The 25,000-nt window shown below is 39.1% G+C and overlaps 2 protein-coding genes across 6 annotated transcripts; one reads left to right on the forward strand and one right to left on the reverse strand.

The window, feature by feature from the left end:
* Positions 1–1,366: 1,366 nt before the first annotated feature.
* On the forward strand, positions 1,367–9,126 carry LOC105227867 (cationic amino acid transporter 2). 2 transcript variants are annotated; one of them, XM_049456935.1, is made up of 8 exons: positions 1,367–1,901; positions 1,971–2,255; positions 2,349–2,453; positions 2,513–3,043; positions 3,104–3,206; positions 3,795–3,985; positions 4,048–4,323; positions 4,534–8,431. In XM_049456935.1, exons 1-8 carry the CDS (start codon positions 1,661–1,663, stop codon positions 6,195–6,197), a joined length of 3,396 nt encoding a protein of 1,131 aa, XP_049312892.1. In that variant the 5' UTR covers positions 1,367–1,660; the 3' UTR covers positions 6,198–8,431. The 2 variants fall into 2 exon arrangements, with proteins under 2 accessions (XP_049312892.1, XP_049312893.1); XM_049456936.1 differs by lacking the exon at positions 4,534–8,431 and adding an exon at positions 8,613–9,126 and having other exon boundaries at positions 1,371–1,901.
* A 1,542-nt stretch (positions 9,127–10,668) lies between these two features.
* Positions 10,669–14,101, reverse strand: LOC105227868 (T-related protein). 4 transcript variants are annotated; one of them, XM_049456938.1, is made up of 6 exons: positions 13,678–14,101; positions 13,080–13,200; positions 12,671–13,027; positions 11,976–12,603; positions 11,514–11,901; positions 10,669–11,208 (listed from the first exon to the last, which is right to left on the reverse strand). In XM_049456938.1, exons 1-6 carry the CDS (start codon positions 14,070–14,072, stop codon positions 10,890–10,892), a joined length of 2,208 nt encoding a protein of 735 aa, XP_049312895.1. In that variant the 5' UTR covers positions 14,073–14,101; the 3' UTR covers positions 10,669–10,889. The 4 variants fall into 4 exon arrangements, with proteins under 4 accessions (XP_049312895.1, XP_049312894.1, XP_049312897.1 ...); XM_049456937.1 differs by having other exon boundaries at positions 10,670–11,208; positions 11,976–12,606; XM_049456940.1 differs by having other exon boundaries at positions 10,674–11,208; positions 11,976–12,606; positions 12,671–13,006.
* Positions 14,102–25,000: the final 10,899 nt, after the last annotated feature.

A 25,000-nucleotide genomic window follows, 5' to 3' on the forward strand; every position in this document is an offset into this window, starting at 1 on the left:
TGAATTTTGTTCAATCAGTTTGTATGGCAGCTATATGATATAGTAGTCCGATCTAAACAATTTCTTCCATGATTGTAGCATTGCTTATTGGAATAACGCATGTCGAATCGCTTGAAAATATCTCATCAAATAAGAAAGTTTTTCTTACACGAACTAAATTTTGATCGCTCAGTTCATATGGCAGCTATATGCTATAATTGCGCTATATGGGTGATTCCCACAAATGAGCTGTTACTTGAGGTGAAAAGAACGTATGCAAACTTTCAGAGCAATATCTCTAAGTCTAAGGGACTAGATCACCCATAAAGCTATTCGGGGTATAAAAAACTTAGTTCAGTTGAATGGTCGTTTGTGTAAGTACTGAAAATTGAATTAGTCTTTTATGACTGACGTTGCTTACAAGGCAATCGCACACCATTTATGACACAAAAGAGCACGTAAAAATCGAATAACTTTCTACGCTATGTAGCATCCAAAATATACATAAGAATTTTAATAGCTTTCTTGATAAAATCTTGCGGTCGTTCTTACAGTGTTGTTTTGATGTAACAAAGGGCATAACTGGCTGACATTCACTTGAAATTCGGCTATAAGTTGAGTTCCTTTCAAAAACGAACTGCTCTCAGCCAGAAGCGGATCCAAAATTTCTTTCAGGAGGGGTTTTAACTTATTTCCTTTTAATATTATTGTTACTGCCTAAATTCCTCTGACTCTGAATAAAACTCACCGCTATTGAGGATGAGAAAAACGAGCTCTTAGCCAGTAGCGGATAAAGAAATTCTTGCTAGGAGGGTTTACCTTCTAACATACTATATGTTTAAAATTATTGTTACTGCCTAAATACGTCTGACTCTGAATAAAAACCACCGCTTTTGAGGATGAGAAAAACGAGCTGTTCTCAGGTAGTAGCGGTTCCAGATTTTGTGTTTGGGGTGGTTTTGCTTCCAACATACTATTTTTTAGTAATTTTAGTATTGTTGTTACTGCGTAAGTTACGCTGATTTTGTATAAAAACCACCTATTTTGGAGGGATGGTTTCATAACCCATTGAACCGGCGCTGCCCTCAGCTTTGATACAATATTTGTATGGTTATAATGTATAACACAATACCTGTAATAATGCCTGTAATAATTAAAAATTTAATAGCGACGTAAGACACATTGTCTCACTTGTACTCACCCAGGTAATCTACAGCTTACCTCTCCGGAACCACTCACAACCGCGCTCCCATTTCGCTAGAGTGTGCAAATTACGGAACCTACAAGTATAACGCACTGTCTGGCGATTATATATATATTAATGGCTGTTCATTATACATTTACTGTTATGCGCGTATAGACAACGTTCTTATCGTGAGACAATGCCGCTAGTCAACGTCTATCAATACAAGCATAAGTGCAATTAACACAATAATCTTATTAACTGCACGACTGCCGATAGATAAACGATGATCTAATTGAGTGTTACAAAATATTATAGAAACAGTTACTCGAAAGTTAGTCTTACATTAATGACACCGTTTACTATTTCTTTACAGGAGGTTTTCAGCATTAGCTTGCGTCATAAGCAGTCTTACAACAGTTCGATCCGCCTACGATAACTCATCGAACTTCTCTTAGCGACACTTTCACCGAAAGACGCGTTGCAACTACACGAAAAATGGCAGCGCAAACAACTTACTGGAAAGTGTTGACGCGCCGAAAAGTTTTGCCCAATGAGGGCGCGGAGTCTGACACGAAGCTGAATCGTGTGCTCGGCTTATTCGATCTGACCGCGCTAGGCGTTGGTTCCACCTTGGGCGCAGGCGTTTATGTGTTAGCTGGGCAAATAGCACGCGATCAGGCGGGACCCTCTGTGATGCTGTCGTTCGCAATTGCCGCACTGGCATCCTTACTAGCAGGTAATGTGGAGGATAGGCATGTGTATCTAAAACTATTATTTTTAATTTGGTTTTTTTACTATAACACAGGCATTTGTTATGCGGAGTTTGGCGCGCGTGTGCCTAAAGCCGGTTCGGCTTATGTCTACAGCTATGTTTGCATTGGCGAGTTTGCGGCCTTTGTCATCGGCTGGAATCTGATGTTGGAGTATATTATTGGCACGGCGAGTGTTTGTCGTGGCATCAGTCTCTATTTGGATACGCTAATCAACGATACGCTCAAGCACACCTTCGCGGAGATAGCGCCAATTAACGTTAGTTTCCTCGGTAGCTACTTCGATTTCTTTGCATGCGGTCTAGTCATTGTTTTTGGTGGTATGTGTAGTAAAATAAAAGGAGAAAAGAAAGTAGTGAAGACGTTATAATTTGAGCTTAACTTTCAACGCACTTTTTTCACATTTCTTGCAGTTGCATTGGCCTTTGGCGTGGAGACTTCAGCGTTGGCTAATAATTTCTGCACGAGCCTCAATATTTTCATACTTTCATTTGTGATAATTTTTGGCGCTATCAAAGGTTAGCTGCATATAATATTCCTAACTAAACTCACTTACCTCTGCTTTGCCTATTTCCAGCAAATTTTGCCAACTGGTCTATCGATCCGCAAGCCATCAACGCCACCACCACCGCAACTGGCAACATCGGCGCCGGCGGTTTCTTTCCATTTGGCTTCGCAGGCACACTTAAAGGTGCCGCCACTTGTTTTTTCGGCTTTGTGGGCTTCGACTGCATCGCCACTACCGGCGAGGAGGTGCGCAATCCGCGCCGCAACATACCACGTTCCATCCTACTCTCGCTCTTGATCATATTCCTTTGCTATTTCGGCGTCTCAACAGTGCTCACACTGATGGTGCCCTATTACGAGCAAGACCCGAATGCGCCGCTGCCATTTGCTTTCAAACAAGTCGGCTGGACGTTCGCCATGTGGATCGTGGCGATCGGTGGACTGATCGGTTTGTTAGCCAGTTTATTTGGCGCCTTGTTTCCATTGCCGCGCGTCATGTACTCGATGGCAGATGATGGTTTGCTTTTTCGGTTTTTGGGCAAGATCAGTCCGCGCTTTCGCGTGCCGGTTAATGGTTCGATCTGCGCCGCCATATTCACAGGTGCGTGGTTTGAAACTTAAAATTTAACAGATTTACAATCATGAATTCATCACTCTTTAGCGCTCATGGCGGGTTTGTTCGATCTGCAGCAGCTGGTTAGTCTCCTGTCAATCGGCACATTGCTGGCCTACAGCGTGGTGGCCATTTCAATTACCATACTCAGGTATACATATAGCACATAACGGGGTTTTCCATAGGGACGCTACAAAAGTAGACTGATAGGGACAGCAAGCGACCCCATGAATATGTTCCTCCTGGACAAACCATCAATGCCTAGTTTTACGTGGAAGTCCTCAAGAGACTCAAACGAAGGGTCAATTGGGTCCGACAAGACATCGCAGCCAATTGGAAGTTGTACCACGACAACGCGCCGGCTCACACCGCCTTTCTTGTGAACAGCTACCTAACCAAGGCCGGCATCACAACCCATCTCCCGACTTTTTTTTTGTTTCCTTGCCTGAAAAGGACGATGACAGTCAAGCATTTGAGACGACAGAGCGGATCCAAGCAGCTCGCACCTTGGCTCTTAAGGCTATTCCGGAGAATGACTTCCGTGACGGCTTCAATGTTTGGAAATCACAGATTTCAGCATCTGGACTTCTGCAAGCGAGCCCGTGGTGGCCATACAAAAGAATTCGAGTGCCATATTTTATTTAAAAAGAAACATTTGTAGCGCTCTTATTGAAAACCCCGTCACAATCAATCAGCGCTCTTACTCTGTTTACTCACACAACTCCTTCGTATTTGACAGGTACATGGAGTCGGCTGATTCTGCGGATTGTGAGAGCGGTAATCAACCGTTAACCGAAAACTCCATGCTCACATCATCGGGTACCAAAGTCACCGCTAAAGCTGTATTACTACAATTGTTCAACATCAAGCATCTGAGCACACCAAACTCGCTTTCGACGCGTATCGTTGGCACCTTAATAACAGTATTTTGTAAGCTTTTAATTTTTTTTATATTGTATGAAGTTCTACCTTTAACCAGCTGCTCTGTTTAGGTCTGCTCTCACTATTCATCGGTCTGATATTCAAAGAAGCTTACGATGCGCTGCTTGAAAACCAACTGTGGGTGCTTGTTCTATTGCCCATCTTAGTGTTATTGGCTATACTAACGCTGGTCATGATTTGCGTGCAACCGCGCGAGCCGGTCATAAAGACATTCCGTGTTCCCATAGTACCGCTTCTACCCGCCATTAGCGTTTTTATTAACATCTACCTCATGTTGCAGCTGGATGTGATGACTTGGATCCGTTTCGGCATTTGGATGTTGATAGGTGAGTATGCGTTTTACGCTAGATTGCATGCTTTATTTACACAAAATACTAACTCCAATTGGCATCATCCATTTTTGGAACTCGGAAACCTACACGTACCATATAAGCATGTTCCTTAGCGTTTAATTATTTAGTTGTACTAACCAAGGTACTATTTTACTATTTACTCCCTTCCTTCCTGTACACCACTCCACCCAAAATGCATTGCAGGCATACCAATATTCATTGCTTGTTGGTGTATGTATGACCTTGGTGATATCACCAAACGGAATCCCGAGCGTGTGGCCTTTGAGCGTGCCTTGAAAGAGAGCGCGCGCAGCGCAAAACCGTCAGCCAATGGGCATTTAAACAAGCATATGAAAACAAATGGTGTGCTAAAGAAGTCGAAGAGCGCTAATGGCGTGACAAACAACACCTCGTTAAGCTCGCAAAATGAGCACACGGTGAAGAGTCTAGACGAAATTATGAATATGAATGAAGTCAGCGACGACTTGATCGAGATGCGACATAATGGCAAAGTTTTCTACATTGAAGACAATCGCAGTCACTCGTCGAAAAATTCACTGGATAAATCGGATGGCGAGAAAGATGGCACGCGTGAGGATGAAAAGTCTGTGATAGCCATGCTGGACGACGTGTTGCAAGCGGCGGATACCGGCACTACAATAACATCCAATATGCCGGATTATCGAAAATTTAGCGTGGACTCCGAAATGCTGCCGAGCGTAATCGAAATGAATACTATAGCGACGGTGCACACCAGCAGCAACTCATCGGACGATTTGGAAGCGGTGCCCGAGGTGGAAAGTGGCAAGGGTTCCAGCTGTAGCAGCCTTAGCAGCGGTACTGAGCGTTTCACCGCGACACAAGCAGCTGCAAAGCAATTAGTTGATGATATACTCAACAGCGCTGAGCTTACGGAAGCTTTGACACGCCAAAAATCGCTAAACGAAGCGGTGAATCGGCAGTTTGCGAGCGGTGGTATAGACAGTGATGAAACAAATCTCCAAAATACTAAAATTTCAACTGACAACGCTGTGCGTAAGCCAAGCCACACGCAAGAAAAAGATAGCGCTGTGAGTAAGCCAGACCCGACGGAAGCGAATGAGTCACTCGCACGCAAGAACTCCGAATCCTCGTTACTCTCCATCGATGATCCCATACACTCGGAAAACTTTAAAAATAAGCTAAGTAAAATTCTAATGCTCCCACCGGTACAAGTAACGCCGCACAAAACTCCGCAAAAGGAGCAAACACCGGCAGACAAACCGGCAACGGCAAACTCCTCACCGCGTCCCCAACTCAAACATTCCAAAAGTGAAACGGATCTACGCCAACTCGTCTTGCAAGCAATTGTAAATACAGGATTAGCCGAATCAAACGACGAAACCGCACCGTCCGCTTCCAATGGTAACGGTATACCGAAACCACCGAAATTTGATCCAATACTCTACAAAACAATCAATAACCTGCGTTCCAACAAAGAACGACCCAGTTTACAGCGACTAATAGAAAGCAACGAAACGCCACAGGCGCCTACGAAACCAGCCGAATCAACGGAAGAGCCGGCATTGCCATTTAAACAAAAGCTGGAGGCCGTGTTGAAACGCGGTCCATCGCATCGCCTGCAACAGCGTCCCGAAGCAGTGCCGATACGTCGACCCAAGTCCGTCGAGCCAATAACAATGCAAGAGGTAGCCGAGGAGCAAACAATGCTTAGACCCAAATCAAATGGCACAGCGGATGGCAGCATTGCACGTTCGGAAAACAATCTCGCGACAAAAATTAGCGCCGACGACGCCGCGAATGTGATAACGAACGCACGCAGCTTACTGAAACACGTACCAAACGGCACCGTCGAGCTGTATGGATAGCAGACAATCGTTGCACGCCAAATTTTATAACGGATATTTACATGCATACATATTTTAGATGTGTATGTATGTGCCTAAACCCTACTTAGCAGGGCATACTATATGTATTAACTTAGTCAAACCTATATACTGCATTCTAGTATTGTAGTTGTTAAAGATATTTATTGTTGGAATTTATTAAACAAATATTTAGTCACAAATACTTAAAAAGCTCAAGTAACTGGCTCAAAGCCTTAGCGTAAGCTCGTTGTTGTAGGCGTAGACACTCGTTAGCTTAAATACTATTTTATTCCATAGGTGTAATACATAACTGTATTTGTATTGTTATTGTTGATAAGTACACATACACACAAACATTTTTATATTAAGCGTAAGCCATATAAGCGCAGCTTGGAAAAGCTCACGCCGTACACAAAACAGCTTACTAGTGCTTTCGTTTTATATATGTATTTTTATACCCTGAACAGAATATATTAAATTTGCCAGCCAGCAGTTAACTCTGGAGACCATATCAAATATTGTATATATTGGGTAGTCGAAAAAATCTTTTCGTATTTTGTTAATAGTTGGCGTTGCAGTCGTATATCTCCAGTGCTATCAAACACATTGTGTCATGCCATATAAAAAGTCAATAAAATTATGGACAATACTAAGCGAAAAAGATCATGGTCCAAGCGTGATGAAGCTCAACAAATGGTCGCAAAGCCAGGATTAACGCCTCGAAAGGTTGAAATGTTGGTGGGATTGGACAGGAAACATACACTATGAGCTGCTCCAGCCTGGTCAAACGATTGATTCTACATTTTACTGTCCACAACTCATGAGATTGAAGCAAGCAATCGAAAAATAAGTACAAGAACTCATCAACAGAAAGGGCTTCGTCTTCCATCAGAACAACGCTAGACCACACACATCTTTGATGACTCGCCGAAAACTGGGAGAGCTTGCCTGGACAGTTTTGATGCATCCACTATATAGCCCTGACGTTACACCATCGGATTACTATTTCTTTTGATGAAGGTAAAACTCCCTTAATGGAGTAAAGCCTGTGAAAATTACTTTCGCAGTTTTTTCGCCGAGAAACCAGAAAAGTTTTACACTGTTGGAATAATGTCTCTAGCGGAAAAATGACAAAAAATGTTCGATAAAAATGATACCTATTTGGTTCATTATTATAAAAAAAAATAAGTTGAAGTTTGATTGGAAATACGAAAAGACTTTTTCGACTACCCAATATTATCACGAAATTTTGCACAGAATATTATCAGAGGCAGCGCCAAGCTATCCTTTTGATTTTTTTTTTTGATCGGTCTACTATAGATTATAGCTGTCATACAAACTGAATGAAAATGCAATTCTTGTATGGAAAACTTTTTTAATTTACGAGATATCTGAAAGAAATTTGGCACAGCTTATTATTTCAGGCAAAGATAGAATATTCGAAGAAATTTTTTAGATCGGACCACAATAGCACATAGCTGCCATACAAACTGAACAATCAAAAATTTTTCTTGTATGGAAAACTTTTTTAATTTACGAGATATCTGAAAGGAATTTGGCATAGATTATTATTCAAGGCAACAGTATAACCAGCTAAGAAATTGTTCAAATCGGATCACTATAGCACATAGCTGCCATACAAACTGGCCAATCAAAATTAAATCCTTATATGGAAAACTTTTTTATTTGAAAATATATGTTCTCCAAATTTTATACAGATTATTGTTCAAAACAATTCTACAATCTCCAAAGAAATTGTTTAGATCGGATCACTATAGCATATAGCTGCCATACAAACTCACTGGTCAAAATGCAGTCCTTATATGGAAAAATTTTTTATTTGAAAAGATATGTTCACCAAATTTTATACAGATTATTTTCCCAGACAAGTGTACAATCTCCAAAGAAATTGTTTGAATCTAACCACTATAGCACATAGCTGCCATACAAACTGACCAATCCAAATCATGTACTTGCATAGACAACTTTTATATTTGTGAAGGGTATGCTTACTTCGGTCCAAGTTAACGATTTTTTATTTTATTATTATTATTATCATTATTTTAATTATTCTTAATTTTTTAATTATAATTAATTTTTCTTTTTGCTAAATTTGCATGTGTGTACGTTAGTCCTTACTTAGCCTAAACTAATAACTAATCAGTCTCAATGTAACTATCTATATCTGTACCAATTGCATGCTAATGCCAAACCCAATCAACTAATTTCTTTGCTGTATTATTAAAATTATTCCAAGATTTCTAAAAAATTCTTTCACAATCAGTCCATATCAATAACGAATCTTATAACAAACAAGCGATCAATGCAACTAACACAACATAACTTTCTTCACCATATCTATACGTATCCGTATATACATATATGTTTGTACACATTCTTCTAACCACTCCACAGGCTTGTCAATATACTTTTTCTATGGACTACCAAATAGTTTAAGACAGTTAAAGAGGCAGCGTAACGGTTGGCAAAAATTGAAATACAGTAACTCGTTCTAATCATAAGTACACCACCATTTAACAGTATCTCTGTATAACAATGCACGGGTACATATGTACATAAATATGTATATATACTGCATATATATCTGTTATATAAAGCAAATATATATAATTATACATATTTTTTTTTAATAAAACTTTAATAAATAGTTAATGAAATTGGTTACTAGTAATTTAGTAAGTAAGAAAATATAAAATAGTACATAAAAAGTGAGCTCCTAATACAATATATTGTATATAATGTAACTGGTTAGTAAATTATAATAATTGTATGCGCAGGGCCACACACCAAAGACCACAGATAATTCCGATTATTCGAGAACAAACCTATATTTTTACCACAGATGTAAATTCAAAGCATTGAATGGAAGTATACATAAATAAATTTTATTAATTATATTGAAGAGAAATGTGTTTTAACTCATTGTAATTTTCGAAAATAAACGACTATGGAATATGTCAAGTTAGATTAGGTTGAATGGACAATCCTAACATTGTTCTCACTTGAACAGCTTAAAACGCCGATCCGTTGTGGTACCTAGGTTAGGTGAGGTTAAACTGATAAGCCAATGAGCCACGCATAGACCAGTTTTGGTCCTTTGCGATACCAGATGGAGATCAGTAGCCAAACCCAAGAGGAGTAGTCTACGTTTAGAATGCCTGCGCTTGACGTGAATTTTAACAGACTCTTCGCCCTCACTATCGATAACTCAGATGCTTATGGGGTAGTCTTGCCAGTGCGTGTCAAGTACACAAAAGGTGCTCCATTGCTTCACTGGTGTCTTGCTCTAGGCAATTCCTGCACTTTTCTCGATCTATCAGCCCCATCCTGCGGGTGTGTCTCGCCACCAAACGTGCGTGACGTCTAGCTTCCCAACTACGTCTTTGCACTTCCTCTTTACTACGTCTTTGCGCCTCTTTTTCAAAGGCGCCTCTTTCCAGCGGTGTGCTCCTCAATGCGATTTGTATACCGGGGCCCTCTCTTGTTGCCAGAGTTGGAACCCTCGGTTACCTGTACAGTTCGGTAGTAGTAGCCTCGTCTCCCACCGACATTTGGACTGATATCCCAGTCCGCTTCGTTCTTTTGTTGTCCTACATTTTGAGTCTTTGATTCGGTGCTCTCTACCCCTAGCGTTTTATACCCGCTGTTAGGGTCCTCATTAGCAATGGCCGTTGTATTACCCATTCACCAACTTCTGAGGATGCATATAGCCAATCAGAAATTTGTCAGTTTTATCTAAATCTCCTGATTCGTGGATGGTATCTGCTGCGATGTTTCAACCTCATTAGTGCAAAGGCTGGACAGTGACAAAGAGGGTGCTTATATGTTTCCACATCACATTCCCCCATTTCTAGTCATTTAGCATGAATGTCTATTGAATAATGTCCAGTAAGGACTCCAACAATTGCGGCAAGATGAACTTTACTAAGGGTAAGTAGTTCAGTAGATCGCCTTTGTTCTACCCTAGACCATCCTTTTGGCGTTGCAGTCGCACAGAAGCTGCTGGAGCCCTTATACATAAAAAGTAAGGGTGGGGGCTTTTCTCGTTATTGTTGGAGCATTCAACACTGTGCGGCTGGAAGCGGGCCTCGATAGATTTGAGGTTGGAACGAACCTCAAGCGTCAACAGCCTTTTAGAAGCATTCTAAACCTACTCTTATTTGATGGATGGAATGAAAATTTCCAGCGCAAAGCCAAAAGAGGCTGAAGTAGCTAGGTTGGTGTTGTTTTAGCGGCAGAATTATGCCGAGTTGGCAGTTCTTGGGTGGAAAAAAATTCCGGACCGTTAGGGTTATGTAGACCCGACTGTCGTGGGAACGACCAAATCTGAATATTCTTACCTCTTCGGGTAGTTAGGTAGAGTGAGACGACACACCAGACCTTCAAGAGACTCTTTGTGAAAAAAACGAAGCTTATCTAACCGCTAAAGGATGATGTTAAAGATTATAAAAAAATCCGTGTATCCGCATCGCTTGGAAAGAGTTTTTATAGCGTCTAAAATCTATTTATTAATCAATCATATATATACATATTTAGGACTAAACTAATTTAATTTAAAAACACGATATACAGGAGTTTAAGGCTCATTCTACTAAATATACTAAATATATTTTAATACAATAAATTTGAACAAAATGGCTTCTGAAGGCTTTGCATCCACATTCGATTCGTTTATTGCAACGCGCTCTGCGGTGGGGTGAGCGGTGTCCAAGTGCCGCTTTGCGTATTTTGACTGGCCGTGACAGCGGCCACTTCCGCTGCAGTTGCGACCGCCGCGCCATGCTCGTGACTAGGCGCGACTACACTGTCCAGCGTTTCCAATTTCACGGCGACGGAGGGCGAGTGTTCCTTCATATTGCTGCATTCCAAGGTTAGTACTGAGCTGCTAGCGCTAGCGCCGTCCGACTGGTGTGGCGACTTGTATAAGGTGGCTTGCGGGTCTTCGTAAGATTTAGGAACTTCGACGGGCTCTAGCGGATGCGTGGTGTAGCTGCTGGTGCATAAGATAAATTGGTGGAGGACAAGGATTTAGGGTTATGCGCGGGTGGGGAGAAGGATATCAATAAAAACTACATTCAATGAAATTAGTTCAAAATCGATATAATAGTTGTTTGCTTTTTTATTTCGAATTTTTCTGTTGGAAGTACTATACGCGATAGTAAGAGTTAGAGCTCAGATCTTGAAATCACATGAACTTCTCCAAATGTACGAATTTGGGTAACAACGCGGTACTTTCCAACGATCAAAATTCAAAATTTTTGAATGCAAATGAGCTTTTGCCTGTAAAAAACTTACCCCAAATCCGAGACTAAAGGTATATACTCCGGCTGGTAGCCATAGGCCGCATTCTGGTACAAGCCATACTCAGCGCCGCCGCCATTATGCCACGAGCTGCCGGCATAACTCAATGCCGTTGGTGCGTTCAACACATTCGTATACAACTGATGCGGTGGGGATGTGGGCGTGGGATGATAGACCTGATGTGTGGGCGGCGCAGCGTATGACTGTGTAGGTGCGGCAGCGCTTTGATACATATCCGCTGCATGAGCCGCTGCTGCCGCCGTTTGTGCCACATTGTACTGATGCGTAGGATGCGATGTCAGATGGTGTATGGTGTAACCAGGCGAAGGACTAGTGTAGTTTGGTGAAGCACCATTGGTGGGAGATGGTGAATTATGTGCAGCTGAGGGCATGAGAAAAAAAAAGTCAACTGTTAGATAACTTCACTTCATACATAAGCTTTACGCTACTACTTACACATCGAACGAACCACGCTGCCGCTGCCGTTGCTACTGTTTTGGCTAACATTTACCGGCACCGCTGTTGGTGGTACAGCTGGCACCGCCGTCGGTGTGCTCCAATAGCCAGCGTTGCCTTGCCAACTGCCGGCATATGAAAACATCGAAGAGCTCGGCTCCACCGGCATAAAACTGGATTGCGTATAGGAACTGGTGAAACCGGTGAAAGAGCCGACCGCACTTGCTGAGCTGCTGGACAAGCCCACATTACTGGCGGTCGCACTCATATTGCTGGTGTGTGTGGACTGCATGCTGGTAGGTGTGTGCGGCGCCGATGGTGGCTGCTGTGGCGGTGAAGCGCTGCCAGCGCTACCATTAATCACGCCGACGGGACCCGGCGAGCTTGCGCCCGGGGTGCTCGACGGTAGACGCGGTCGTGCGTACGGTGAGGCGCGTGCGCTATGTGTAGCCATGCCGCGATTGTTGAGCGCGCGTCCATAACGATCGCAACTCATGCCCAAAGGCGAATTCGTCACCGCCAAACTGGGTGGCGGTGGTGGTGGCGCCTGCGCAACGCTGGTGTAATGTGTTGGCGGCGGTATTAGCCAGCCGTATGGTGCCTCATGTGAATACAATGTATCGGGACGCTCCTTTGTGCAAGAGCGTGTGTTTTTATTAGAAATGTTAAGGTTTAAGATGAAGGATAGAGCTTACCTTAGCATCCAAGAACGCTTTTGCAAACGGATTGTATTTGATTTTCAAAGAAGTAACCTCTTCATTTTGATATGCCGTAACCGCTATGAACTGTGTCTCCGGGAATGCATATGTGACGACGTGACGCTGCTCCGAACCCACGCGCACCAAATGCACACGCGGCTCATACTTGTGCAACGAATTCAGCATAATCTGTCCATTACCATTGGTTTTGTTCGTTAACTTCACCTTGGCAAACGAAATGGGCTCTTTCATCCAGTGCGCGCCGAAATTCGGTGACTCGGGATGCACATAGATGGGGTTTGCGGGTGGCACCTCTGCCTTGCCGCCAGGTACCTGCAGAAAATCCGCATGACACTGCATTAATTATACTTTTAACTTAGATTAGGTCACTGTAAGCGGTACTCACCCACTCGCCGTTGACATACTTCCAGCGGTGTGTGTCCACCTGCACGAACTCTAGCAAAACGGTATACATGGCGGCTGGATCGAGGCCGGAAGTGCTAATCTTGACCACCGGAAACATGCGCCTGAAAACGTGTGTATATTTTTGTGAATACAGCGTGAATACATATCGTCAACACCCCCGATCCCTTCCCCTCCTCTAACTCATGCTACTCAAACAGAAATTTTCCAGCTGGTTAATTTGCAGTTCAGCCCTACGCGTTTCATTTATTAATTAAACTAGATTTATTTTTAAAATGCCTATTTGTAAAAGTACGAAGTAAAATATCGCACCTCGTGCAAACGTTAACTATTAATTAGGAGCATCGTAAAACTTATTTTTCATATCCAAACAAATAAATAGAAAACCCCATTCAAACTATATTGAAACTATATTATAGAACTCATTGCCAATTAACGCGTAGCAACCGCTGTAAGCACGCTATATACTACGTATATATAACAACAAAAGCGTTAAACACTTACTACTCGAACACAACAGTTCCACAGCGAGTCATGCTGCCTAATCTAAGGTGGTTACACCAGCGTCCCAACCAACTTACCTGCCATTCTTCGTTACGATCATTTCGTTGGTGAGATTCTGAAAGCGCAGCCACAATTCGCGGTCATCGAGACTGACATGCAGATTCCGCTCCATGCCCGGGCTGCGGTTCGCCGTCAGCGTGCCACCAAGTTGGTTCATGCTGGCGCTCATGCCGCCGGCGTGGCCAGCATTGACCGCAGTGCCGCCGCTACTGTTGGCCGCCATATTGTGGTGTGCATGATGTGGCGAGTGCGCCCCCGTATGACCGCCGTTAGTGTTGTTTGTGCCATTGTGTAGCGCATTGTCGGCACCAACGCTTGCCATGTTATTGATGTTGTTGTTGCTATTACTATGATTGCCAGTACCATTCATGCCGGAGGGATCGGCAGCAGATAGAATATGAGAGGTGGTCATCGTTGCTGAAAAAAAAAATATATTTATTATTGGAGACACAAGCTTCGTGCGAGTGAAAATACAGTATATCCATCTCTGAAACCGCGGAGTCGGTCTTAAACATAAAGTATTTTAAAAGCAATCCTTACAGCTAACAATCAATATCTCGTCTATTAATAAGCCACGATTTGTCAAGAGATTTGAAGACTTTTTATACCCTGTACAGGGTAATTAAATTTGCCACGATTTTGTAACAGCTTGAAGGTAACGTCCGATACCCTATAAAGTATGTTTATAAAAGACAAGTGTAAGAAGCTGAGTCGGTTCAGCCAAGTCCGTTGGAATATACGTATACGGGAACTAGTCCCTCAGTCAGACGTATCAGTCTGAAATCGTAAACAAGTCCTTTACTCTCCATGATAGGGATGTATGCAGCGCAGGTCGCCTACAAGTTAATGTATCCTAGGTAACGCTAAGTGACTGAGTGTGATGAGGTGACCTACATCGAAAATTACTGACGGGCTAATGCCGCAACCGCCTCCGTCCAGTTAAAAGCATGGAAGACCTCAGAGTACGTTCCCTCCCCGTCGTTGTTAAATTGACGTGTGTAGGTGTAAGTGACCTGCAGTCTTCACGGCCTTTCAACCCCTAGACAACTTTAGCTTTGGAACTGGTTTTTGAGTAGGATTGGCTCTATAAGATTTGGTAGAACCCTGGGCTGGTGGTTGCGGCATTCTGACAACTGAGTATGATGAGCTAACACTCATTACAAATGGCTGACCATCTTATGTCTCTGGCTGGTGTCAGAGTATGTTCCTCCCTTCGTCGTTTAGTTGGAGAGGTAGGTTTAAGACTACTCCTTCTTTGGGCTAGTCGGCTCTGAACGTATTGCCGCTTCAGGGCTTGCGTCAACCTCCGCTTTGGCTTCGTCACTGAGATAATCCTGGGACTATTAAAAGCGATTATCTTTCACGAGGATAAATATCGGCTCTGAGTGGGACCCTGTTTACATGGACAGGAATAACAAAAACACAAACATTAACGGGAAGGGGACGAAGGAAAGTGAAGGATAGTCGAAATCGACACCCCGATCTGTCCCGTGTGGGACTGCTGCTCCTGGGGCGACAAAACCGTGGCTGGCGAACTGTGGCAACAAGACCAAGATCCCAGAAGGAGTATTTTCATCAGGTCATCAGCAATAGAATGGAGTATGCCGGTGGAAACCTTATGGCAGATAACCAGAAGTAAGTCAGCACTGACTAGAAAGCTGAAGGCAGACCGCCGCTTAGTGGCCAGTATCGTGGAACGCTACGGTGATAAGAATCCTGGTTAGATATCTGAGCAGCATGCCAATATACTCGAGTGGGCCAAGAGGGTGCTGAGCGAGAGCGAAGACGATAAGGCAGAACCGGACGCAAATAAACTAAACCAGCGGCCAAGGTCACATGAGGAGATTTCAACCCTTGGGAAAAGACTGCAAATGTGGACAGTGCCAACCTTTAGAGAAATTGCTAAAACGCTGACTCAATAGAGCTTGGCGTGTTCGATCGCAGCAAGAAAGATAGTGCCATCTCGCGCGTAGAATAGAAGAGAGTAAAGGCTGTAGTCTCAGAGGAAACCCTGGGCCATCCCCAAAAGGGTATAAGGGTGCCGGATGGTACCATGGGCATAAGCTTATTAAGTGTGCTGAAGAATGATCGGCTATATAAGGAATCAGTCTCTGGAGTGGAGGAAGTATGAAGGGGAGCCAGATTGGCGACTATGAAAAAAGTGAATCTTTGCGCTAGCATTTCCCTAGTATTTTTTATCATTCTATCAGTTGTTCGTTACAACTATTATTCTCCTCCCCTCTCTGTCTCCTAAAGACACTGGCTGTTGAGAGGTCAAACAGGTGCACCCTCAGACCAACCAATCAAAATATTGCTACACCCTCACAAATATTACATAAGCATTTATGCCCTGTATATGACAGCAGTTCTCAGCTATTCAGTGTTTGCGCCGAAACTCAGCCGTCTCGTAATTACACGAACTCAAAGTGCTTTGAATGGGCAAGAAACAAAGAAGGCACTTTGTCAGCAGCAGAAATCCAAATTTTATTAGTACATAAAAAGAATTTGTAAGAAAAAAGGTGAGGGAGTCGGCGCTGCGACAAGTTATACACTGGACAACTTGGGTACCGCTTCAGCTTTAAAGAAAACGAAATCGTGAAAGTATAGAAGAGCATTGTAACAGCATCAATTGGGCATCAATTGGTGATAAAAGTTTTCTAATTATTTTTATTGAAGCTACAACTGATTGATTCCAACATAACTTTCGATGCCAATGGCACTCAAATCGATGCAAGCCTTACAATGCGGATGACTTCATTACACACCATTTCATTTATTCACACACACAGACACAGCGGCACTGCAAAGCTGCTGAGTAAACGCTGACACCGGCATTCTTATAAAATTTTGATGGTATATGGCGGTATGGCTGCACTTGCATGAATCCGAAAACGTTTGTCGGCTTTTCAATTTTATTGCATGCACCGGCAGCGGCCCTGCAAAGGCCGATTCCCAAGCGAAGATGAACTTCGAAAGCCGGCGGCGCGCAATTGTTGTTGCTATGCGCGTCGAATAACCACTAAGATGGCACGTTATAAAAGGAGCACTTATGTGCACAAAACAAAAAAGCAAAAAAACAAAAACAAAAACCAGAGACACTTCCCACAACACAATCAATCACCGACACTTATAAGCATTTGCGCCGGCCATTTATGATGGCTATATGTTGTGTTGTTGCTGGCATTTCATTAATGTAATTTCTCTTTTTATTTCAACTCTGTTTTTTAGTGCTTTTTGCGCTGCGCTACCAAAGTCACGGCTGTCGTCTGCAGTTTGTTGTTGCATGGTGCCTCGGCTGCTCTGCATACCGTCGTGATGTCTAAATCTTTTGCTGCATTCTTACCAACGCACACACACACACACACAGCTTGTGGGCATCTTCCGCACAGACAAGCGATGACGAACTGCCGTAAATGTCATAAATTAACAAAATGTATTAATAGTTTTGTTTATTTTTATGAGCGTCGAAATTGGTGCTTTGCCGACATTTTATTGTTGCTTCTGTTATTGTTTTTGACGTTGTTGGTGTTGGTGTTATTATAGCTGCCGCTGGACACGCCGTTGTGCTGCCTGATTTTATCATGCTGGTGGATTTGTGGATCTTCTTATTTGTGGATGCTTTGTAGATATGTATGTACGAGGGTTGTCTCTTAGGTTACGGGATTAAGAAACAAAAGCAAATTTTGATATATTGCCAAATATTCACCATTAACAGGTCAATTTGAGAGTCACTGGCTTGATATCCAGACAGCGCTTCCAGAAATCCATATAAATATTAGTTAGCCCTAACCTTCAGAAAGCGCTTGTATAAATTTGACAGCTGTCCGATCATTAGCTTGTGAATTATATTGTATCTTTAGAAGGGAAGTGATTTTGTAATATTGATAAAATGGAATTTCGCGTTGATGAAGCACTTTTTTGGAGCAAAAAAATACTATTGAAGCTAAGGTTTGGATTGGTCAACACTATTTGGACTATGCACTGGGCAAATATACCGTTCAAAAGCGGTTTGCTAAGTTTGAATGAGGCGAAATGAGTATCGAAGACAATGAAGGCAGTGGACGCCCAGAAGAGCTTGCTAATGAGGAAAATATCAAAAAAGTCCAGAAAATCGTTTTGGTTGACCGTAAGATATATTTGTTCCAGGTAGAAGACACTCTAAAGATATGAACTGAGCTTGTACTTCATATCATTCATGAATATTTGGTTACGGAAAAGTACACTGCAAACTGGGTACATGTGAGCTCACGTTTGACCAAAAACAATGACGAGTTGTTGATTCGGAGCAGTGTTTGGAGATTTTTTAGTACATTAAACCCGAGTTTTTGCTTTAATATAGGACAATGGTTGAAACATGGTTGCATCATTTTACTCCGAAGTCCAATCGACAGTTATCCGAGTGGACTGGACACGATGTACCCGCTCCAAAGCGTGGAGAAACGCAGACGGAGATTTTTCAATTGACCTATGCAGTTAATTCACGTAGAAAGTTGTAAAAAATAATAACGCGAAGATAATCGCACTTTAAAACCATTTTACGGCCAAGATGAAGACTTTTTGGTTGAGATGAATATTTGAAGTTACTGTAAACAACACAAATACCGCTAAAGAGTGAAGAGTGCATCAAAAATACAAATTTTACACTAAAGTGATGAGTTGCCAGATTGCAGTACTAGAGTTGGCCGATATGAACATTTTAAGTTACTGTAAGCAAATCAAAAAGAGCTTGTAAAAACGTGCTGAGTATGTACAACACCAAAAAGGCAAACTTTGTTCTAAAGTGGTGAGTTGCCAGATTGCATTTATTCCATTTTTGGCCAAAATGAATATTTTAAGTTACTGTAAACAAAAAAAAGCGCTCGTATGTCAATATGTGCTGAGTAAGTATAAAATAAAAATGCTGCTTTACTTAAAAATCTTGAGTTGCCAGATTTTGGCCGAGATGAACATTTTCAGTTACTGTAAACAACACAAAAACAACTCGTAAAAATGTGCTGAGTATGTATAACATCAAAAATACTAACTTTACGCTAAATTTGTGAGTTGCCAGATTGCATGAATTCCATTTTTTGCTGAAATGAATATTTTGAGTTACTGTAAACAAAAAATAGCGCCCGTAAAAAGCGCTGAGTATGTATAACATCAAAATACAAACTTTTCAGTAAAGTTGTGAGTTGCCAGATTGCATTAAAACAATTTTTCGGCCGATATGAATATTTTAACTTACTGTAAACCACATAAATAACGCTCGTAAAAATGTGCTCAGTATGTATAACATCAAGAAGACAAACTTTACACTAAAGTTGTGAGTTGCCAGATTGCATTAATTCCATTTTTTGCCGAAATGAATATTTTAAGTTACTGTAAACAAAAAATAGCACTCGTAAAAAGCGCCGAGTATGTATAACATCAAAATACAAACTTTACAATAAAGTTGTGAGTTGCCAGATTGCGTTTCTTCCATTTTTGGCCAAAATGAATATTTTAAGTTACTGTAAATCACTTAAATAACGCTCGTAAAAATGTGCTGATTATGTATAACATCATATAACAATATACGATACTCTAAAGTGGTTAGTTGCCAGCTTACAGCACTAGTTTTGCCGGTTCACGAAATATAAAAGGTAACCTACGTATATATAATAGTCACCGGGCACCTTCGCAGCAACATTTTTTATTGCATTTTATGGCACTCTTTTTGTTTTTAGCTCGCTATTTTATATTTTTATTTCTATCGATGCTGATTGAATTGTTTTTAACTTTTTTTTTTTTGAAGTTGTGGCATATGATAGCAGTTTCTACAGTGTGCAGTGGTACTTTGCAGAAGTCATGCTTACTTAGTTTAGCTATTTCCGCACGACAGACATGTGGCAGCAAGCACTTTAGCTACTAATACATAACTACATACATTTTAAGCGTCTGTGTAATTCCCGATATCCAAGCAGGGCGCTGTCACAAATCGTGCGTTTCAATTTAATGCCGTAACTAGTTTCAACCTGAGCAGCCGAGTTTGAGGCAGTTGGGCTTGGTTCAAGCCAAATTCCAATTTGAAAAAAAAAACACGCTTGTTTGGTGTTGGAGACGAGCGAACAAAAGACTTAAGCGACGAACTTGTCAGACTTGTGACTGGATATTGGATATCATCAGATATCATATGATATTTGAGGCATAAGATCTGCGGCAATACAGTGACTTTCACTTAATCAAGTCTAGCACGATTTATTGTGGACTCAGCTTGAAATGATGAATTGGAAAATAGAGTCTAAGTTAACAAAAGTTACTAAATTGGCGGCCAAAAGCAGAGAAAAGTAAAAGCAAGCCTGCAGTTATATTTTCAGAAATTTGCTGAGGATCGGTAACATTGGAAATTCACTGGTTTAAGGGTCGCCTGTGCTTTTTTTTATTTTAGTCATGTTTTTTTTTTCTTACTCACATTTCTCACTGCTAACAAGCAAGGCTTAGCACTCCTTGCTAACTTGCTTTCAAATAATATTTTGAATGAAAAAGCGCCAACGCGGTTTTCTTGGTTTTCTTATTTTTTATTTTTTTTGCTTTTTTATTTTTTTTCCTTTTTTTTTGCTTTTTTTGTTGTAGCTAATGCATTACTTTACACATTATAAGCACAAACGAATTGTCTATTTACCAAGCCTACACACCTATACATATGCAAATGCATGTATACACGCATAGCCGAGCCTGGCAACAAGGCAAATGTAAATGTTTGCTCATACCGTTGGAAATAGGCACAAAACAAAAAGAAGACTAGAGTAAATATAAAACATAAAGTGAATGAAAACAAACAACAATGGTGTGCCGTATGACCGCCATATTGCTGTGGCATCTACCTTCTTCCATAAGCAAATAGAAATGTGTGTGTATGCGAGTGTGTGTGCGCGCATCATGATCTCTCGAGTTACTTCTACTATTTACTTAATGAAACTTTTAACATTTTCTTACTCCGTTTTGCCTGTATCACATGCTGCTATGCCGCCGCGACGCTTCGTCTTAATGGCAGGTAGTGTATGTGTGCGCTATTCGAAATTCATTTGAACAATTTAAAATTTTAATACAATATTTACACTAAAATCAAGCCAATACAAAAGCCACAAACAGAGTTATTTACTATGTGTCCATATATGTATATGTATATGTGGAATATATGTATATGACAAACACATATGTAGTATAGATATATATGGACACCTAGTTGGCTATATGTGTATACACACTATACGTGGCGCACAAAATGGTTGAACGCAACTCGAGTTGCTCGCATTATTTGCACACTTAGCTGACAGAAAGTCAAAAGTATGCAAAACAAGCTAATTTGGCAGCGATATTCAATGAAATCGTGAGTTCAAATGGCTCAGTGACTCAGCTTGCACAGATTTTAGAATATGTATTTTTCGTTTGTTTTCTAATTATTCACAAAAGCTTAATTGCATAAAGGTATGTATGGAATATAAGCGATCAACACTGCAGTTAAACGCTTTAAAGTCGCTGTTATCCAAAATAATATGGATTTGGCGCATGTTTCTCTCAGCATCCGCCAAAATACTGTTGCCAACTGGAATAACGCAGTTGTCGCAGACTAAGTCCGCTCAACGTATAAATAAAATTAATAAAACAATAACAAAATTAATAAAATGTTTTATTGAATGGCGTGAATTCGTGCAGCACGTGTATGTAAAGCTTTTATATGCGCTTCTAATTAATATACCCTGAACAGAGTGCATACTTTAGACTGTGTAGAGGCGCACTAGTCTCTAAGTTTATGAGATATCCTACTGAAATTTCGCACACGTACTTTTTTCTCTTAGAAGCTATTTATATGTCGGAATTACCGATATCGGACCACTATAGCATATAGCTGCCATACAAAGTGAACGAAAGAAATCATGTCTTTGTATGAAAAACTTTTTTATTTGACGAGATATCTACACGAAATTTGGACCCAGTAATTACCTAAAGCGGTGATACGTTCTCAGAAGAAATTATTCCGATCGGACTACTATAGCTCATAGCTGCCATACAAACTGAACGATCAAAATCCAATAATTGTTTAAAAGCTTTTTTATTTGTCATGATATCTTCATGAAATTCAGCAAAAATTAATATTTTAAGCATTGCTATAATCTGCGCAAAAATTATTCAGATCGAATAACTATAGCATATAGCTGTCATACAAACTGAACAATCAAAATGAATCATTTGTATGAAAAACTTTTTTATTTGTCAAGTTACCTGCACAAATTTTGGCTCGAATTAAAGTTTAACGCAACGGTACAATCTCCGAAAAAATTATTCAGATCGAACCACTATAGCTTATAGCTGCCATACAAAGTAAACGTTCAAAATCATGTACTTGCATAGAGAACTTTTTTTTATCTATGTAGGGTGTTGTAGTTTCGGTGCAACCGCAGTTAAACGCTTTTCTTCTTAATTACTTAATTCGATTAACACCTTTAAATATATCAAACGAACCGATACGCTCACGATTACTTCGCTCATAACATTTGCTACAAATTCAAAATTAAATTATAAATTTTTTATAAATATTTGAAAATTTTTAGAGTGGAGATTTTTTTCTTTCTTAAATTTATTATATTTTTTTTTTCTTTTTTTAATTTTATTCTATTTTATTTCAATTTATTTTATTTTATTTTTTATTTTATTTTTATTTTTTTTATTTATTTATTTTTTTATTTTATTTTTATTTTATTTTTTTTTTTTTTTTTATTTTATTTTATTTTATTTTATTAAATTTTATTTCATTTCATTTTTTTTATTTTTTATTTTAATTTTATTTATTTCATTTTTTTCTTTTTAATTTTATTTTTTATTGTTCTTGTATTATTTTTTAATTTTTTCTTTTTATTTATTTATTTTTTATTTTATTTATTTAATTTTATTTTATTTTAATTCAATTTATTTTATTTTAATTTTTTTTTATTTATTTTATCTTTATTTATTTTTTTTTTTTTTAATTTTTTTATTTTATTAATTTTTTTTATTTTATTTTATTTTATTAATTTTTTTTTTATTTTATTATTTTTTTTTTTTTTTTTTTTTTTAATTTTTTTTATTTTTTTTATTTTATTTTATTTTATTTTATTCAAATATTTTTTTTTTCATTTTATTTTATTTTATATAATTGTATTTTATTTTATATTATTTATTTTTTATTTTATTTTATTTTTTTTTTAATTTTATTTTATTTCATTTTATTTTATTTTATTTTATTTTATTTTATTTATTTCTTTTATTTTTAATTTAATTTATTTATTTTTTATTTTTTTTTATTTATTTTATTTTATTTATTTTTGTTATTTTTTTTTTATTTTATTTATTTATTTTTTTTTTTATTTTTTTTTATTATTTTTATTTTAATTTTATTTTTTTTACCTATTTTACTTTATTTAATTTTTTTTTTTCATTTTAATTTATTTTATTAAATTTAATTTCATTTTATTTTATTTTATTTTATTTTATTTTATTTTATTTTATTTTACTTATTTTTTCTTTATTTAATTTTTTTTATTTTATTTTATTAAATTTTATTTCATTTTATTCTATTTTGTTAAATTTTATTTCATTATAATCTTTTTGCTTTATTTTATTTTATTTTATTAAATTTTATTTCATTTTATTTTTTTATATTATATTATTTTTTTTTTATTTGATTTTACTTAATTTCATTTTTTTTTTTTTTTTATTTTAATTTTATTTTTTTCATTTTTTTTTTGTTTTTATTTTTTTTTTCTTTTTATTTTTTTTATTTATTTTTTTTTTGTTTTTTTTTTGTATTTTTTGTTTTTTGGTTCTCAATCTTAATTCCAAATTAAATCGCTTAAGCTTCTGATAGTTATTCAAAATAATGCTTTAATCACATTTGCATATGTCATTTGTTTACATTTATCATTGTTATGATTATCAGCTTATCAGCCGGCTTTGTTATTTCACGTGCTGCGACACCATGTCCATATTGACATTGTTATTTCCGTTGGTATGTGAATTAAATGAAATTGTCAAATTTCACACTTTCATATGCGATTATATCCACCGACCCTACGCCAGCCGCGAGCAACTTCCGCTGCCAAGCTGCTAATCAGCCGCGTTTTGCCACACGTCGCTTGAAATTCCAATTAGCTTCACTGGTCCAAAAATACGCCTGCCCAGAAGTCAGCACGCAACAAGTTTGCCAGCAGCAGCAATGGCGCCCACACACATTGTGGCAACACAAACAACTAGAAGAAGCTGCTTTAATGTGTGTTTGTGTGTGTGCGTGCGTGATTTCAGCAGGAGTTTCACACCGGCACGCCAAAGTTGTCACCAGTAGCGTTAATTTCAGATAAGACGCGCAATACGTTCATATTTAATCACTTTTATCGAGTCACATTCATTCACGCCAAATCGCGGCCGCGGGCGGCAGGGTGTGCAACAATATCCAAACTAATTCATATGATAAACAATTCAAATAGTATTTCCTTCGGCGGTTTCAGCTAATTGCCGAACGCACTTTTCATAGCCAATGAACTCGGTGGTCGGCTCCAAACCAGCCCCTTGCTGCCAGTTACTAAAAGTTTGTACAAACTGCAATTAATTAGTAACCATTTGTCAAGTATGTACGCGCGCAGCATTCGCGCTGCCTTTATGATCGGCAATGACATAGCGGTTCGGCAGCGGCTTTCCCTCCGCCAGTGGTGATGCGTCGCCGCATGGTGGTGAATCCCTTCAGCAAACAATTCTGCTTTTTGGCGACTCTTTTATGCATATGTGTGTGTGTGTGTGTGTTTTCATAACATGCTTACATACATACATGCACATGTATATGCGACTTTTTTCAGCAGCTTTATTTAATAGGATAATTTTCACATTGGTCGTAATTGCTCTGCTGACTGTATATAGCGGACTTGGCCTTTCTTCCGCGGCTTCTCGCACTTTTTATTAACGTGTTATAATTTTTTTTCGTCGTCGTTTACTGTTGTTGGTTATTGTGTTTGCCATTGTATACAATTGATTAGTGTCAGCTTATTAAAATACCATTTTTTGTCATTTAACGTGCGTGTGTTTGCTCTTGTCTGTGACAAGCTGGCAAATTTTTATAACTTTACTAATTTGCGTGTGAAAATCTCAAACTAGAAACATTGTGTCAACTATATTATTATGGTGGCAGGCACACACTTGACAATATTATATATAAAATGTTATTATTTTTGTTAAGTCAGATGGATTCGTAAAAGTAAATAAACAAATTTTCCAAAGCTTTTGTAAGGCATGTAGATAAGAGACTTAGACATTTTTAAAAATGTGTAATGGCACTATTAGGTTGGGCTAGCT

The sequence above is a fragment of the Bactrocera dorsalis genome, chromosome 5 (assembly GCF_023373825.1).
Source record: "Bactrocera dorsalis isolate Fly_Bdor chromosome 5, ASM2337382v1, whole genome shotgun sequence".
Lineage (NCBI taxonomy): Eukaryota > Metazoa > Arthropoda > Insecta > Diptera > Tephritidae > Bactrocera > Bactrocera dorsalis.

Bases quoted from the DNA above. Each gene is read 5' to 3' on its own strand.
- LOC105227867 (XM_049456935.1), top strand. From the start codon at position 1,661: ATGGCAGCGCAAACAACTTACTGGAAAGTGTTGACGCGCCGAAAAGTT. The intron at 1,902-1,970 runs GTAATGTGGAGG...ACTATAACACAG, and splicing joins ACTGGCATCCTTACTAGCAG to GCATTTGTTATGCGGAGTTT. The intron at 3,044-3,103 runs GTGCGTGGTTTG...ATCACTCTTTAG, and splicing joins CTGCGCCGCCATATTCACAG to CGCTCATGGCGGGTTTGTTC.
- LOC105227868 (XM_049456937.1), bottom strand. From the start codon at position 14,072: ATGACCACCTCTCATATTCTATCTGCTGCCGATCCCTCCGGCATGAAT. The intron at 12,607-12,670 runs GTAAGCTCTATC...TCTTGCACAAAG, and splicing joins AAGCGTTCTTGGATGCTAAG to GAGCGTCCCGATACATTGTA. The intron at 11,902-11,975 runs GTAAGTAGTAGC...TCATGCCCTCAG, and splicing joins CAGCGTGGTTCGTTCGATGT to CTGCACATAATTCACCATCT.